The sequence below is a fragment of the Terrapene carolina genome, unplaced genomic scaffold (assembly GCF_002925995.2).
Source record: "Terrapene carolina triunguis isolate 2854851 unplaced genomic scaffold, T_m_triunguis-2.0 Scaffold33911, whole genome shotgun sequence".
Taxonomy (NCBI): Eukaryota; Metazoa; Chordata; order Testudines; family Emydidae; genus Terrapene; species Terrapene triunguis.
The window spans coordinates 12637893-12654516 of NW_020698262.1; the positions used below are offsets into that span (position 1 = coordinate 12637893).

General features: G+C 63.7%; 1 protein-coding gene across 1 annotated transcript in view; it reads right to left on the reverse strand.

The window, feature by feature from the left end:
- The window catches only part of LOC112121240 (piezo-type mechanosensitive ion channel component 1-like), a 97715-nt gene that overhangs the window by 31008 nt on the left and 50083 nt on the right, over window positions 1-16624 (reverse strand). Inside the window, exons 4-10 of the mRNA XM_026663800.2 lie at window positions 15742-15784; window positions 15001-15163; window positions 3805-3961; window positions 3318-3531; window positions 1791-1962; window positions 1118-1222; window positions 535-607 (exon numbers count right to left, since the gene is read on the reverse strand). Coding sequence (XP_026519585.1) covers window positions 535-607; window positions 1118-1222; window positions 1791-1962; window positions 3318-3531; window positions 3805-3961; window positions 15001-15163; window positions 15742-15784 — 927 coding nt within the window. The remainder of the gene's footprint in view (window positions 1-534; window positions 608-1117; window positions 1223-1790; window positions 1963-3317; window positions 3532-3804; window positions 3962-15000; window positions 15164-15741; window positions 15785-16624) is intronic.

Here is a 16624-nt window from a genome sequence, read left to right on the forward strand (position 1 = left end):
GCAGCGGCACAGGAACAGACCCTCCCATTCTGCACCCCAACACCATGGGTAGCTATGCGACTCCCGGAGGGTGCACGTCCCTGCAATGCTGAGCTCTGACCACTAGGAGTCACCTTTGCTTCACCCCAACCGAGCTGAGCCCTGGTACTACTCAGCCAGCCCCGGCTGCTGGGGTCCCTTTAACATGAGCAGGGCTGGGGTCAGCCCATGCCCACCTCACTGCCAGGGGCAGAGCAGGGCCCACGGCCTGTGCCAGCCAAGCCCTGGAAACTCCCCTCTGGAGGCTGCACCATCCTGGGTGCAAGGAAAGGGGGTTCCTGGGGCGGGGGCTGCAGGCTTGGGGTGGGGACCAGCGAAGGGCAGAGGGAGCTGGAGCCAGGTGAGTGGGGCCGCAATGGAGCCCTAAGCCCAGGGAAGTCCCGTGGCACCAGCGGCTGGCACCGCAGGGCAGAGCCCAGGGAGGGGCAGCTGCTGCAGTCACTCAGCTGAGCAGCCCCCCAGCGTGTCTCTCCTGGGCTGCTTACGGCCTCTTACCTGGCCCGATCACGTGCACGGTGCAGTTTTCAGCGTCCGCAGCTGAGGCCTCGGTGCCCGGGGACAGCATCCGCTGGGGGAGAGAGACAGGAGTGGGGTGAGCCCCAGTCTGGAGAGCGTCAGGCCTGGGCATACGGGCTGCCAACGCTAGGCAGCTTCACAGCCACGGAGGGTGCAAGGGGCAGGTCTGTGTGCTCCCCTCCTCCTGCCTCCCCCGCCATTATCTGCCCAGGGTGTTATCTCTTTCTCACACACTCAGACACACCCCTCCTGCGCCACAAGAATCCCTCACCCAGTGTCCCCAGGCCCTTGACCCTTTCCCTCTTGCCCCCCACCCATGGACTCTCCAGCATAAGGCACAAGAGCATCCCCCCTTCCATGCCACCCCCCCTCCGGCCCCACTAACCCCACGAGCCCCTGGCTGGCTGGTGCTAACGGCCCAGCACCTGCCTCTGCCCTGAGGGAAAGCTGGGGGTGGGGGGCTCTCTGTCACCCCTCCGAGCCCTGGGGAGTCTCCAAAGGGCGAGCGCAGTACAGGGGCCCCATTCCCGAAGCCCCAGGGGCCAGTGGCTCCCCTCCTGACCTCGGTGTCTTCTGCCAGGCAGTCTTCCTCCCTGGGCCAGCTCTCCAGCTCCACCAGCTCATCCTGGGGCTCCGCCGCCACCGCTGACGCCTCCGCCTTGTGCTTCTGGAAGGGGGGGGGGGGAGGCCGACCTCAGCGCCTCGCTCCCACATGCACAGTGGGGCAGGGACCCAGGTGGGGTCTCCCCAGAGCCAGGCAGAGAAGGACTGCGCCCTCCCTGCTCTGAGCGGGGAGATTCTGGGAATGAGCCGCCTGGAGCAGAACCGTCCCCGTCCCTGCTCTGGACGCCGCTGCACATAACGCCCCCAAATCCCACTGGCCACATGCCCCATTTCCCTCTCCAGGGCTCCCCAGCACTCTGGGGAACTCGCTGCAGGGCACAGTCTGGGCCTGGCAGGGACCCCTCGCTGAGGAGGACAATCTGCAATGGGGCAGCCAGTGCTTTGGGGCTCTGGCCCCACCATGCTACGCAGCAGGGCGTGAAGAGTTCCACTTTCAGCCACTAGCTGATTGCTCTTTGTCCACATCCCCAGGTCGGCACCGGTGCCCTCTGGAGCACCAGCTTCCCAGCTGCCACGGCAGCTCTCGGCGGCACCTTCCCGGGCACAGGGTAGGGCACAAGGGGGCAGAATGGGTGCAGCACTGTGTTGTACACGGCCCCAGCGCCCCTCACCCGTTCAGAGGAGTCCAACTTCCTCAGCTTCAGCAGAGAGGCCACGGTGAAATACAGCAGCAGCAGGACGCCGGGGTTCACGTAGACCGGCCAGGGGTGGCTGGTGTTGAGGAGGAGGGCGTTGGGGTTAGTGCAGTTCAGTGGCAGGATGAAGGCCTTCAAGCCAAATACGCTGGAGGGAGGAAAGAGGCGGCGTTACACCCCTGGGCGTGGAAGCAGGGCCAGGCTGGGAGCTGGCAGGCCAGGCTGGGTACGGAGGTGCCGGCGGCTGGGTGGGCTCAGGTACACGCTGATGCTCATTCACAGGCTTGCACCGGCCAGAGCGTGGGGTGCCCCAGTTCTGAGCACGCCCCAGAACCCCTCTCGCTGCCTGGGACGCCAGTGGGAAAAGCAGCTGCGCTTTCTTCCACAACGGCACACTGTTTCCTTTGCTCCGTTTGCCATTCGCCGCCCCCCCTTCCCGTCTGCCGCCTCTCCCGCCCGCTCTCCAAAGGGCACTGCCTGAGCCTTTCCCATCCTACCTCCTCTCTCCAGGGCTCCAGCCCCCCTCGCAGGTCATCCCTCCACTTCAGCTCTGTCCTAGAGCCAGACAGAACCCCCCTGCCGGCCCAGTGATCCACCCGACTGGGGGGCTCAGGATCGGTTCTCAGCCCAGCCCTCCCACCCCAGCGTCCTCAGCTTTCCACACGGCCGCCGCGCCCTGAGCAGAGGTTCCCGCTGAGCTGCCCAGCCATGGTTACAGCTGAACCCAGCCGGTGACCACACAGACGCCTGCGCTAACCGACTGAGCGTCACAGTGGGTCACAGCCCCACCGAGGCACAGAGCAGGGCCGGGCCGGGCCGGGCCCACACCACACACAGCGAACCGGGGGCAGAGCTGGGACCAGGCCCTAGCACTTGCTGGATCCCGGTCTGATTGGCACACTGATGAGTGGCACGTCCGGGGTCCCTTCACCGGCAGCTGGTTCCATCAGCTCCCCCTGGCTACGGGAGAGCTCCTCCTTGGTGACCCACAGGTCCCGCCTCCTTCCCCAGTCCCTGGGAGGGGGGGAGGGGGAAGCTATTCAGGGGAACCTTCTGGTGCCGGAAGCAGGTTGCTAGGCAGAGTGGAGGTGGGAATATCACCAGTGGGAGATGGGTCCTCCCCGCAGCCGGGAATGGGGCAGGCGGCTGCACCCACCTGTGCTGCAGGACGAGGCCGCAATGCCCATTGTTACCCGAGTTGGAGGGGCAGCCTGCCACAGGCGAGCGACGGGACGGGGGCAGGCCAGCCTGGCTGCAGGGGGGCGGGAGGACAACAGGACAGGGACAGGCCAGCCCAGCTGCAGGGGGGCGGGAGGACGATGGGACAGGGACAGGCCAGCCCGGCTGCAGGGGGTGGAGGGGCTCTGGATAGGGACAGGCCAGCCCTGCTGGAGGGGATGGTGGGGCGACGGGACAGGGGCAGGCCAGCCCGGCTGCAGGGGAGTGGGAGGGCTCTGGATGGGGCGTCAGAACACAGGAGGGAGGCCAGGCCCGGTGCCTTACCGTGCCCAGATGCTGGTGGGGGGGAACAGCCCCTGGATGAACGGCGCCTGGTAGCTGTAGATGCAGAGCAGGTGGCCGGCGGCGAAGACGCCCACCATGACGCACAGCGTGTTGAAGCCCAGGTGGCTGATGGGGAAGTGGCAGGCCCACCAGGTGCAGATGCCCACGAAGAGCAGGTAATAGATGCTGGAGAAGGCGGATGGCAGAGCGATCCCTGGGGAACGAGCCGACACCGGGGCTGTTACTGGAGCTGCTGAGAGCTGCACTAGCCGGGTCAGGGCTGGGGCTCCCTGCCAGGGCCCTGCTCTGAGACCCCAGGGGGGCCCCACACTTCAGCACTGGGGACAGAGGCCTCGGCACCAACCAGGGGCAGTGCCAGCTAGGATGAGAGCCCCAGACTCATCCCATGCCCTGGCCACGGATCCTACAGTGACCCGGCGACGCTGGGCCAGGAGAAACGGGAGAGGACCCTCCCCCCGACACCTACCTGCCAGAGCCAGCAGCAGGATGACCAGACACTTCCCGACCGCCAGCAGGAGCCAGTGCGCCCTCACCCGCAGCGTAGCAGCCAGCAGCCCCTTTCGCTTCGCAGAGCCCACCTCCTCCGCAGAGCCTTGCCCAGCCGGCCTCTCCAGGTCCTCCTCCTATAGGGAACGAGAGCCAGGCTGGGTCACCGCATCCCTCGGGCCCTGCAGCAAGAGCGGCCGCAGATCCGGATTCCCTTGGTCGGTGCAGTGCCCGTTACTGCACATGCGGTAGGAAATCCAGGGATCCAGCCCTGCACGCTGGGGGGTGACCCAGACACACACCCACACGCCCCGGCCCCACAAACCAGCACTCCTGAGGCTGGTGCGACGAAGCCCCGCAGGAGGCAGAGCCGGGGGCTGAGAGGAGACAGTTCCTCTCTTCAGGGGCCGTGGCACACACGTGGCCAAGGCACCATTGACTAGTGGTTAGCGCGGGGGTGGGTGGGAGGACTCTGGAGTTCTATTCCTGGCTCTGTCACAGATGCACTGTGACACCATGGATAAGTCACTTCCCCTCACTGTGCCTCAGTTTCCCCATCTTCCAGATACCTGCCTGGCTTGCGACCCCAGGACACAAAGGGCTCATTCTCCCTACAGTACAAAGGCGCTGAGCTAGTCGGAGGCGCAGGATGAGCTGAGTTCTGGCCACTCGACGCACAGCAGAGCAGACAGACCCATGGACTGCACAGAAGGACGATACAGCCACGGCGCCCGCCAGGGAAAGGAGACCCGTCGATCAGTCTCCATGCAGGGCACCGGGTGCGAGGTGTCAGAGCGAGGGAGGGCGGGAGCAGAGCCTGCGCTCAGGGATCAGTCGCGCTGGCTGTACAGAGCACAGAACAGACATGGCCCCCCCCAGCAACGTTGCTGGGTCCGGTTACCGGACAGGTCGGGAGGTGCAGGCAGCCTGGTCAGGGCTGCGGTTTCAGCCGACGTGCTGATAGAGTAAATGGAGACAGAGGCGCCAGTTCTAGACCAGCCCATGGCGCTGGGGGAGGTTCTAGGGGTCTGGTTTACATGCCCATGGCCGGGCCCTTTTCCCAGCCCCACACGAGAGGGCTCTGCACCCCACACCACGGTCATTTTAAGCAAAGAGCACCCAGGGTCCAGTGGCTAGAGCACAGGAGTCAGGGTCTGGGCCTGGCTCTGCCCCTGAGCCCGGGTGAGTCACGCCCCGGCTCCAGGCCTGAATCCCAGCAGGAAAACGGGGCTAACCAGACCTGCTTTGCAGGGATTTTGTCAGACTCAGCCAGCTGGCGTTTTCGCGGGTCTCGGGTGGAAGGGGACTGGATGCGGCCCAGCAGGAGTTTGCTGCGGCTGCTGGGGAGTGCCGTCTCCTGCTGGCAGAGGCGGCAGGCTCCCCACCACGGCTCCTGGGGGAGGATGGCTGGAGAAGACACCGGTGTTCCAGGGAGTCGCAGTGGAACCCGCTGCCCGTCCTGCTCAGTTCTCAAAGCACCTGCCATTTCCACAGCAGGGCGGGCGAGGGAATAATAAAGACAGAGCACCGAGGAATCTGCCGCCGGAGCAGCCGCACCGGGTCACGTACCAGGCGTGCCGGGAGCCACTTGACTGCCTGCCTCTTCCTCCCTTCACTGCAGAGATTTCAGACAACGGCAGCCCAGCTGTGGCTACATATAAATGCCACGCATGATCATCTGCCTGGCAAGGGCACCAGGGGGCAGCCCTAGGTACAGAACTACCATGCCGGAGCAGGGCACGGCCCAGCCAGCCTGGTCTCCAGCCTCTGACAGTAAGCGCCCAAGAGAACGCTAGAGGTTTAGGGGCAGGGGCTTCTCCAGACCTTTGGGAAGGGGATCGGGGATCCCCCCCCCGGGCCCCACTGCTCTCACAGGGCACTTTCCAGCCGTCCATCGCAGCGGCATCACGCAGCACCCACACCCCACCACAGGGGAAACTGAGGCCCAGCACCGGGAAGAGACTCCCCCACGGTGGTAGTGAATCAGTGGCAGAGGTGGGATGAGGACCCAGGAGTCCCGGCTCCCAGGTCTGTGCCGTGCCCGCTGAGTGATGCTGCCTACCAGACAATAAGCCTGGGCCGCAATGTCCAGATCCAGATCCAGGCTCTACCAAGGTTCTGGTGGGTCTGGTTCAGCCCGTTGCTGACAGACTCAGACCCAGACTGTTCGGGCTGGGCCGACCCATGAGTGAGGTGGAGCTGGGGGGGGGGGCAAGGTGCCTCATCACCCCATGTTCAGCGGTGTCCCCCCTGGCCATAACCTGAGCCTCCAGGTCAGAGAGTCCCAACCTGGGAGTATTTCTGGGTTGGGTCACGTTACACAGGGGTGGGAGGGTGAGGCAGGCTGGGGACCTGCCCCATCCCATGGGGGTCACTGGAGACCAGTGCACTGCACCAGAGGTTTGGTTGCTGCTAACTCACACGCCGCCTGATCCTCCAGCCATCCCTGCTCTGTGTGGCTCTGGAACAATGGCCCCAGCCCCGCTGGGATGGGAGCCAGCTGCCTCCGCGCTCCACCCCACAGCCCTGCACCTGGTCTTGTTTGTCTCATTAGCTGCTTGGAAAACACATGACAAAAAGCCTGTTTTTCTTGGCGCTGCAGCCTGGGTTCCCAGCACCACCTTCCGCGCTGATCCATTCTCCCAGCAAAGGTATTTGCAGCTGACGGCTCCAGCTGCTGCCTGGCACCGTCCAGGCCTGGGCGCCGGGTTCAGATCCAGTTCAGATTACTTCACGCACACGAACACACCGAGGGCTGGCTGGAGCCTTCCCCTGGAGCCCTCCCAGCCTTTCCACCCTCACCTCTGCACTCACCGCTGGCCCCCGCTATGGGGGAGCTGCAGCGAGATGGGGCCCGGGCCCATGGCCAGGGAGCGCTTCAATCCGAACTGGAGGGGACGGGCAGCCGCGGAGAACTGGGCAGCTCCCTCCTGCCCAGGTGGATGTGTCGATAGGGTCCCTGCTGTGCACGCAGGGGAGCCAGGCCTTTTGGAAGTGGAACCGCACTGAATTATGGGGGTGAGGCCCCCACCAAGTAGTTCCATTTCTGCCAGCAGAGCTATGCCACGGCAGAGGCTCTGGGCACCATCCATCAGCACCAGGGCGTCTCGCCCGCCAGGCTGCCAGGCCCAGGGTGGATCGCTCACAAACGCCAGTCACAAAACAGGCCCCGGGACACATGGAGCGACAATTCCCAGCCATGGGAGAAAGCGAGGGCCCTTGGGGCCCCCTGGCCAGAGAGCAGGCCGGGGTACCGCGGGCTGCAGCCACACACAGCCCAATCAAAGGCACGAAGGATCCATGTTCTGGGGTCACCCTGGGTGAGTCCCCTCCTTTGCTGTCTGAGCCTGGGCCCTCTAAAGTGCTGCTGCCGGAAGGTGGGCAGGGAATGGTCCCCGTGTCTCCCGCGGTCTCCAGTGCCCAGCAAAGTGCCCAGTGCCTGGCCCCAGCCCAGGTCGGCTTGCCAAGAGCACTGGCCGGAGTAACCTCCCCCCCCCACATCTTCCTCCCACAGCTGCCAGCCTCCATCAGCTCTGCGGGGCCAGCTCTGCCAGGCGCCCTGCTGGGCGCTCCCCTTGGCTGGCCAGTGTTGGGAACAAAGAGAGATCAGAAGCCCCAGCTTCCTGTGGGACGTGGACACTTCCACCCTGCCTCCCCGTAGGGGGCTGGGGCAGCTGAGACTTAACTCCCCAGCCTCCGCAGCCCCTGGCTCGCCCGGATCCGACCCGAGCTCTCCGCAGAGCACTCAAGAAATGGTGTTTCCTGGCAGCAGCGGCTGGTGCAACCCCGCGGCCGGCGCAGCTGTGCCAGCCACCTCACTGGACGATGTTCTCACAGGCCAGTGCCAATGGGAAACGAGGCCTGGCCGGCCCTGAGTCAGACTGGGCTCTGTCTCCTGTGGGCCGGGGGCACAGAGGGTGGGGAGAAGCCCCCTGGTTTCTCCACTCGTAGCTTGGCCAGAAGCAAGCAGAATGGTCTATCCCCGAGCAGCTGGCTTTGGACAGGCCCATGCCAGAGCTAACTGAGTACTGGGGAAAGCGGCCAGGCCATATCTCACGCTGCTTTACAATCCTTCTGGCATGATGCCTCGTGCCACACCTGGAAGGAGGGTACCGGGGGCACTGTCCCCATCTCAGAGACGTGGCACCGCACAGCGAGTCAGGACACAGCCAGAACCCAAACCCGGACTCGCTGCTTTAACCATTAGGCCCTGCTCCCACCCAACCAGCACAGCACTAGACACAATAATCCACTCGCACCCCCCTAAAGGCCGCCCCATGCAGGGTGCTGGTGACTGGGTCCCCCCCATGGGATGCAAGCTCAGCGCTCTGCCAGTGAGTCTATTCAGCCAGGCACGAAGCAGGGACAGGGGAGCTCTACAGCGCTCAGCTCTAGGGTCCCGAGCTGGAACGAGTTTGCTGGGTCTCTGCCTAGTCCCTGTCTGGACCCGTCCCAAAGCCAGTTGGGTAGGACTGGCAGCCTTCAGCCACGAAAGGGCTGGACTAGGCCCAAGGCAGAGCTCTGTGGGATGAGCCAGCCCCCCCGAACCACCCCTGGGTGCAGCAATCAGCCCCCTCTGGCCAGCAGGGGCACGAGAACACCCTGACACACATCCCCATCGTGATCGCTGGCGCCGTACAGCTCTGAGGGCAGGGCAGGGCAGGGCAGGGCGTTGGGCTGGGAGAAGCTGAAGAGTGAACGTTCCCAGAGGGCCAGGGCCCGCGCCCCCGATGCCAGCCCAGGTGCGGTGGGCCTGAGGCTGGCCAAAGCCCACATCCCCCGCAGTGCTTTCTGCCCCTACAAGCCCCCCAAGGCCCCCCGACAGCTTGTGGTGGCAGCAGGGGGACATCACTGAACACGGCAGCTCCCACTACTGCGAAGGTCCCCAAACAAGCCGAACCCCCAGTGCAGCCCGACAAGCATCTCCAAACCGGAGAGGGAAATTTCCTTCCCACTCCCTCCTGCCAGTGTGGCTCTCTCTCCCCTCCAGCCAGGTGAGCCCAGGTACCAGCTGAGGTCCCGGAGGGGCAGAACATGGGGGGATCTGGTGATCCAGAAGAGGCAGGAGGCCCTGCTCCCCAGGACCGCGGCCTGGGGCTGCTCAGCCGAGCTCACTAAGGAATGTGAATCTCGAGGAATGTTCCCAGGGGCCGGGGGCCGTGCCAATCCCAAACGCAGCCCAGGCACCGATTCAGACGATTCCTGGGACTGCCCCGACAGCTCCTGGAACTGCAGGCACCGCTAATGAGGAAAACATTGTCCATCTTGGCAGGACGAGCGCTCCCAACCCGAGGCCCCTACTGTGAGGAACTAGGGGCAAGACAGCTGGAGGAGAGGGGGATCGGGAGATGGTCGCTGACTGGTAAGCACCAGAGGCCTTTCCCATCCCATGGCCACTTGCTGCCCTGATGGCCTCAATCCTGTGTCCCCATCACAAAACAAACACCACACTGGGTGCCGCTTTGCTGTTGGGCTCAGCGGAGAAGCAGGGCCCCGGAGACTGTTCTCTCCACTGGGGGTAGCCCTTCCAGGGCAGGGGCCCGGATCAGAGCGGGGGAAATGTAGTGCCACTACCTGCACTGGCAGTTCCAGCCTGCAGGCTCTGGAGCTGCTGGTCCAGCTCCTTGCACCAGCACTACGCAGAAGAGAAGAGAATTCTCTATGCCATATATGATTCACCCATGGAACTCACTGCTGCAGGGTATTAGTGAGGTGAACAACAAGGGTTCCAGATGTCTGTGGACTGCAGCATCAGAAGTACTAGTTGCTAGGATATAGTTACTCAGGTAACTGATCCTCAGGCTTCAGGCCACAAGCTGATTACCAGCTGAGGCAGTAAAGCATCCCCTCCCAGGGTGTAGACTTAGCCAGGTGCATTGTGGGCTTTTCCCACCTTCCTCTGAAGCACCCAGCACTGGCCTTTCCTGGAGCTAGACGGACCAATGCTCAGTTCCGCAGCTGCAATTCCTAGGCTCCCGCTTCAGGCTTCGAGTGACTGGCTGCGTCTAGAACGCCAGCTCCTCAAACCCAGCAGTGACCTCCTGGCCCCATCAGCTGGCGTGGCAGTGTCCTGCCCCACAGGCACCTCTGGCTGCGCTGGCTGGGGAGGGGCCTGCCTGGCTGGTTTGTTCAGTGCGGAGGATTCGTTCCGTGCGGAGGATTCGTTCCACTGGTCACAATTCAGCGGGGGTCTGACGGGATGGGACAGGAGGGGCTTTCTGTGCTGAGCAGCGTATCCCTGGCCGCAGGACAGCACAGCAGGGAGAAGGCTGCACGTACCACCCCCCAGCCCCCAGACACCCCCGGCTGCGAGCCCCGGAGCCTGGACTGCCCCAGCTCCCTCACCCAACCACGAACCTCCAGCCGAGGCCGTTTGGCCAAGAGGGCTCCCCAGCTCACAGCACAGAGGAGCCAGGCCCGTTTCGCGGGGGGAGTCACGGTCCTGGCCCCACAGGCCCAGGCTTGCACACCTCGTTTACATGCATGCTCGCTGATCAGGTGACTGGGTGTGCAAACGCAGCCAGTTAGCCCCGGGGTCGCAGGTACAGCAACTGCCCGGGCAGGTCAGCTGCAGCTCAACTGGACAAAAGTCTTGTTCTCAGTCTACATCCTGACCCCCCCACACCCCATTCCCTGATGTCACTGTGCCCCGAGCCAAGTCCCTGAGAACCGGGGGGGAAGGCAGGTGGGGGGCAGAGCAAACTGCTTTGGCTTCCCCTGACGTGGGCACCTGCACAAGCCCCTTCGGCAGCCTCCGGCCCACAGACTCCCAGGGACTCAGCTGAGCACTTCCCAGGAGAGGGACAGCTGGGGCAGCCCCTGCAGCGCCCGGCCCCGAGGACAGCTCTCCAGCACCGCTCCAGTGACCAAGCCCAGGGCTGCAGCAGGGGCTAGACGGGGAGGCCGCAGGACAGGGGAGACTCCAACCGGCCTTCCAGGAGCAGCGAGCGGCGACACTCAGCCACCAGCCCATCTGGCCCCGGCCCCAGCTGCAGCCTGGCCTCTGGCGAGCCCCGCATGATATCGGCTCGGTTACTCGGGCTGTTTGCTAGGGTCCCCATGGTAACCGAGGAGCAAACACGGTCCCTCCTCCGCTGGGTGACTCACCTTGAGGTTTGCAAGGTGCCAGGAACAGGGGGTGGGGGCAGAGGAGCAGGAGCTCCCTCCAGGTGGGCACGGCAGGAATGCCGCCTGCGTCACCCCCCGCGCCAGGCAGCAACAGCCCCGCACTCGGATTCCAAACCCTCTGGGCAGCTGAGGCCCAGCTCTGCCAATCCCCCAGCTGGTGCCACAGCTCCCTACCCCCGGCCCAGCATGTGGGGTCCTGGGCAGGACGAGTTCTCCTCTGGCTGGAAAGGTGGAAGCACACGGCTGTGCTGGACTCTAAGCTGCACTGGGGCAGGGCCTCCTTCCCCCGTCTCAGGGCACCAGGGGTGTCCCGCTGCCGGCAAGGCCAGGCCTGGTGATTTCACTTGTGTGCCATTTTCTTGGTGATTTTCCCAACGAACAGCCCTGAGTTCGAGGATGGGGCGGTTCCAATGGGGAGTCTGGTGGGTCAGATGTTTGGGGTTTGGCCTCCAGAGAGTCCAACATCCAAACCGTTCCCAAATCAGCGGGGGCTAGAGAAGCCCTGGAGCACCCACCACGCACGTCCTGCCTGCTCTGTGCTCGGGCTGTGTGACAGGCTGGACAGAACTCTGCGGGGTCTGGATCTTGGGAGGATGCGCAGAAGCAGGAGGCCAAGGTGTCCATGTGGTTTTGGAGTAGAACCGAACCCAGTCTGCACTGGCAGCGCTAAGACTCCGGTTATCTGGACAGACTCCCTGAAACGTCCTTTGTGGAGCAGAGGAAGTGTGGGGTGAGTGCTAGGAGGAAACCACTTGGCTGGCTCTCCCCGCTGCGTTTCGCTCGAGGCCGGCAGTTTACCGGCACTGTGGTCGTGCTGGTGCTTGGATCTGCCTGGGGGTGGATGGGGGCAGTTTGGGCAGTGTGAACGCAGCACTGTGCCAGGCGCGCTGGGCTGGCTCCATCGGCAGAGGGGCACAGCAGCTCTGGAAACAAGGTTTCCGAGATGCCGGGAGTCTGGAGCTGGCAATGGCCTGGCCTTGCAGCTCAAGGCTGGGTGCTAACTCAGGGATCGGGGGCTGGCGGCAGGGCCCAGCAGGGAGGCCTGGCCTCCCTCTCTAAGACCAGGACGGGTTGGATCAGATCAGCACTGCAGGAGGCTACGACCCCCCACTTCGCATGATCTCTCCCCAGCAGCCTCGCTTTGACACAGACTCACTCCTGCAGCTGGTGGCCGTGGGCCCTGCTGTTACACGGGAGCTGTCTGACGGGCTAACAAAGGCTCCAGCCGGGGCTATTGCAGGGAAGCATCTGTCTGGGATGGGACGACTGGCCTCACCCTTCCATTCGCCCCCACAACGGGCCGGATTCTCTGCCATCACACCAGGGCACCCTGTGCCCGTGGCAGAAGCAGCCGGCTCCTTTCGATCCATGAGCCAGGCTCACAGGACACAGGCCAGGGAGTACCAGGATGGGTGGGGGGCCTGGCCTTGTGCCCCACACTCTCTGTGGGGTTCTCCTCCACCTTCCTTGTGGCCCCTCATGCCCAGGGCCATGCGGAGGGGGCTTGGGTGAGTCAGGCTTGGAGCAGCTTGTGGACGGCTGTGCCAGGATCAGCCTGGGGTGCTGGTCTCCTCCCTCAGGAGAGTCTTTGTGGTGCCCGAGAAGGGCGAGTCAGCTGGGGCCGGCCCCTCCCTTGGGCCCTTGATGTGGTTTGCCACAAAAGGCCGCCAGCGAACCGACCGAGAGGAGTCTGCCTGTTCCGATGCACAGACGGGCCCTTGGGCCATCTGCAAGCAGGACAAAAGACAGCTGCACTGAGCTGGGAGTGCAGGTGATGGGAGGAACCGAGCCCCACCCAGGTCTGGGGGCTCCCTCCCCCTGCAGTCGCAGGGCGTCAGTCGTGGGGGGAAGGGCCCAGCTGACCCCGCTCAGTCAGAACAAGGGAATCGGAACCCTCTGCCCTTCTAGAGCCGTCCATCTGCCTGAGGCACTTTACAAACCAATGGGGAAACTGAGGCACGGGGCAGGGGCGGGCCTGGCTCACTGCAGTACAGCAATGCCAGAGCTGGGAATGGAAGAGCTGCCCAGTTTCTAGTCCTCTGCTTTAACCCCAGCTCATGTCCCATTCCCAGAAATGTGCCCTGGGAAGCGGGGGGGGAGATTCCCTCCCAAATCCACTGGGAACAAGGGGTGCCGGAGCCTCCTCTTCCAGAGAGGGAAACTGAGGCACAGGAACGGACCACAACTTGCCCTAGGTCAGATGACAGAGGCAGCGGTGGAGCTAGAAATAGAATCCTGCTCTCCGGTCCCACAGCCCCAGACCCCGTTCCCTGGACTGGGCTGCCTCCCCTCTGGTTCTTCCCCAGGCCACGGCATCCAACAGCACCAGCGGTTAGCGACCAGCATACCTGCCCTAGCCACGGGGGGGCACCGCGGGGAAGGGGTCAATGGGTCAGTCAGCAGCGGAGTTCCAGGGCAGCCTGGGCTGAGTACACTACGTGTCCCCCGTTAGGAGGCCGCACCTTGCCCCGTCCCAGGGATGGGTCCCTCCCAGCCCCAGAACTGAAGAGCCCTTCATTCGGAGAGGGTTTGCAAGGCCAACGAACGCAAGGCCGGCCGCGCAGCGGGCATCTGGTGCAAGCGGGAACAGGCCAATCTCTCGCCGCTAGCTCTGGGGGCTGGGGCAGAGGTAGGCGCAGCGTGAAGCTGAAGGATCTGCACCGTAATTAGCTGCGAGGGAGTGAATGACTCCCCCAGGAGGCAGCGCTGCCAGACTGCGGTTCCCAGGGGCGCAGGTTCGCTGGTCCTGGCTAATCCCATTAGCACAGCTGTTCCACAAGTGGTCTCTGGGGCTTCCTCGGCCAGGCCAAGCTTCCCAGGCTCCCAGCTGGCTCCAGCGGCAGCAATCTGCAAAGCTGAATATTGCCCAGGAGGCAGCTCCTGTGCTAAGCGGCGGGCTGGCTGCAGACAGGTTGGCGACAGACCTAGCCCCTTGAACGCCTCCTCGGGGTCTCGTTCCCAGGAGCTCAGTGTCAGCCAATGGGATTCACCCTGGACGAGGGGGATTTTAAAGGGCCAGGACGGTACAATAAATACAGCTTTTTCCAGCTCTCTAACACCTTCCATCCCAAGGGCTCTCCGGGCTCTGCACGGCACGTGCCAGGCCCACTGAGCTCATGTAGGCAGCTGCGGCAGAAGCAAGCCTCACGCATGTACAAGGATCACTTTCCCCCGACACTAAAAAGGGAAGTTGCCCCGTTGCTGGGGGGGTGTGAAAAATTCACCCCCACAGCAGCGTCGTCAAGCCAACCTAACCCCTGGCGTAGGCAGTGCTAGGTCGATGGAAGAAATCTTCCGTCCCCCTGGCTACCGCCTCTCGGGGAGGGGGATCCCCGCAGCGCTGCAGCTGTGCCGTTTCAGCGTTTCAAGTGTAGTCAAGCCCTGGTGCCAGGCAGCCACCTCCGGAGGTGGCCGGTGCCCCTGTTTAACAGGGCAGAACTGCTCCGCACAGGAAGGACAATCCCGTATCCAAGTGAATGCAGCCTGTTAGCTAGGCTGGGGCTCTGGAAAGTGCAGGGCCGTGGCTGGCAAGGAAAGGAAACACACCAGCTGGGGACCCAACACTCATCATCCTGGGGCAGGTCTGGCCTGGCCCGTGCTGGGAGCCCTTCCCCCACCGCACAGAGCGAAGCTGCAGACACAAGTCAAGGCCATGGTTGGAGGATCCCAGTGGCCGTTGAATGGTTCTGTTGAAGTCCAGACTCTAATGGGGGTCGGGGGGGGGGTCATTCCTGAGTCCACGCCCTGCACAGGACAGCTCCCTGAAGTCGAGGGAGCTGTCTGTGTGTGTGTGTCTGGTCTGGAAGAAACTCCATCGCCTGAGACACAGACAGCCAGTCTGGACAAGGCCCTGGGGAAGTACCCTGCCCACGGGAGGGGCTGGCAGAAACCCGGGGCGGAAAAGCCTGATGGCTCTAACCCATGGCTGGAGTGGTTCACCAGCTTCACGGGCGGTCCCAGCAGGGACCCCATCCGGGCCTGGTGCCCGTCTGTCGGAGACCAGCCATCTCAGCTCGTGGAGAACCCGGTGCCAGTTGCAGCATCTCACCTGTTCGAGGGGCTCGAGCGACTCCAGCCTCCGGACACGCGCCGCTGCGCTGCCCTTGGGCACGAGGCGGCGGCCCAGGCCCAGGCAGATGGCAGAGACCAGCAGGATCCCCAGGTCGGGAGCCACCAGGCGCACAGAGTTGGGGATGTCGTTTAGGTCCAGCCTGCGAGGGAACGAGCCGGGCGGGAGAGTTAAACACTCACCTACCGACAGGCCCGCCCCTCGCGCTGTGTGAGACCCACGGGCAGAGGCCAGTGGGAGTGGCGGGGGGGGACCCACATGGCTCAGCCACGTGCTGCTGCTGGCCACCCCACAGCTCCCTCTGGCTCTGCCTTGGGCGAGCGAGTCCCTCCGCCAGGCTGGGCTGGAAGCTGGGACAAGGAGACGGCTCTAACCGGAGCCTGCGCCCTCTGCCAGCGCTGCAGCCAATGCCTCGAGTCACTGCAGCGGCACGCGGGAGCACACAGGCGGTCCCCGGCCCTGGCCTGTGGCACCACACGGTGCTTCCGAGGAAAGCGTAAGGCCCAATTGTGGGGACCTGCCTTCTGAGCCTCCCCCCCGGCCATCAGTTCAAGGGCTGGAGCAGGACACCCGATGGCCCCAGTGACCACCCAGCCAACGCCCAATCACAGCAGTGGCTTGGCTCCCTACGTGGGGCCCACCCCAGAGGAGCGTGCGTGGGGCCACGTCCGAGAAATCCACCACCGCCCAAGTGCCACGACGCAGAGATCTGCCCCTTACCTGGTGACCCCAATGTGACGGGCGAGCGTTTCCCACGTGCTGCCTGTGGGGAAGCAAACAAAGAGGGAGTTAGTCTGGCAAACCCACTGGGAACTGGCACAGATGCCAAGACATTGCTGAGTCCGGCAGCAGCAGATGGACAGTGTCTGAGCAGGGGAGTGGATGAGAGAAGGCACATGCCAGCAGAGCCTGATACACAGCAGGTGGCCGCCTGTGGTAACTCACCAGCTTGACCCTCACTGGCCAAATGGCTCAAAACTAGAATGTTCCACCTCAAGTAACAGTGTGGCTAGTGCAGGCCTGGATCACCAGACCCAAGTGTGCAAAACGGCATGCACGAATCTGTGCAAAGTTACTGCAAGGGCACGTGGGAGGGACCAGTCAGACGGTTATTTCTGCCCCCTGCTGTTTGCACACCCAATTATGGTCAGAGCCAATGCTATACACTCCGCTTCGCCCATAGAAACGCCAGGCTCAGCTCTCTAGATCTCACATTTATACAGCATCTTCCAAGGAGCTGAAAGCTCTTTACAGACTAGCCAGGCAGGGACGCTTTGCCCACCGCTGAAATGCGACCACCTCCGCGGTGGAACGGGGCGGCCGTCTAACAGCTTCTCGGTATCCGTTGAGGAAAGGATAAGAAGAATCTTCAATCTAGCTGAAACCGCAGGGGAATTTAGGAAGCAAAGTGCAATGAGCAAGGTTGGAATTGGAGCCGGACACCGGGGTTCCCAGCCCTACTCTGGGGGGGCTGCCGTAACCCCAAGTGGGTCAGTACCGGAGCGTTGCCATCTCACTCTTAGCCCTGCAGCTGGAGTGGATCCCCCATAGGGCACATGGGGTCCCGGCCATATTTGACCCATCAAGGATTAACGGGGACCTT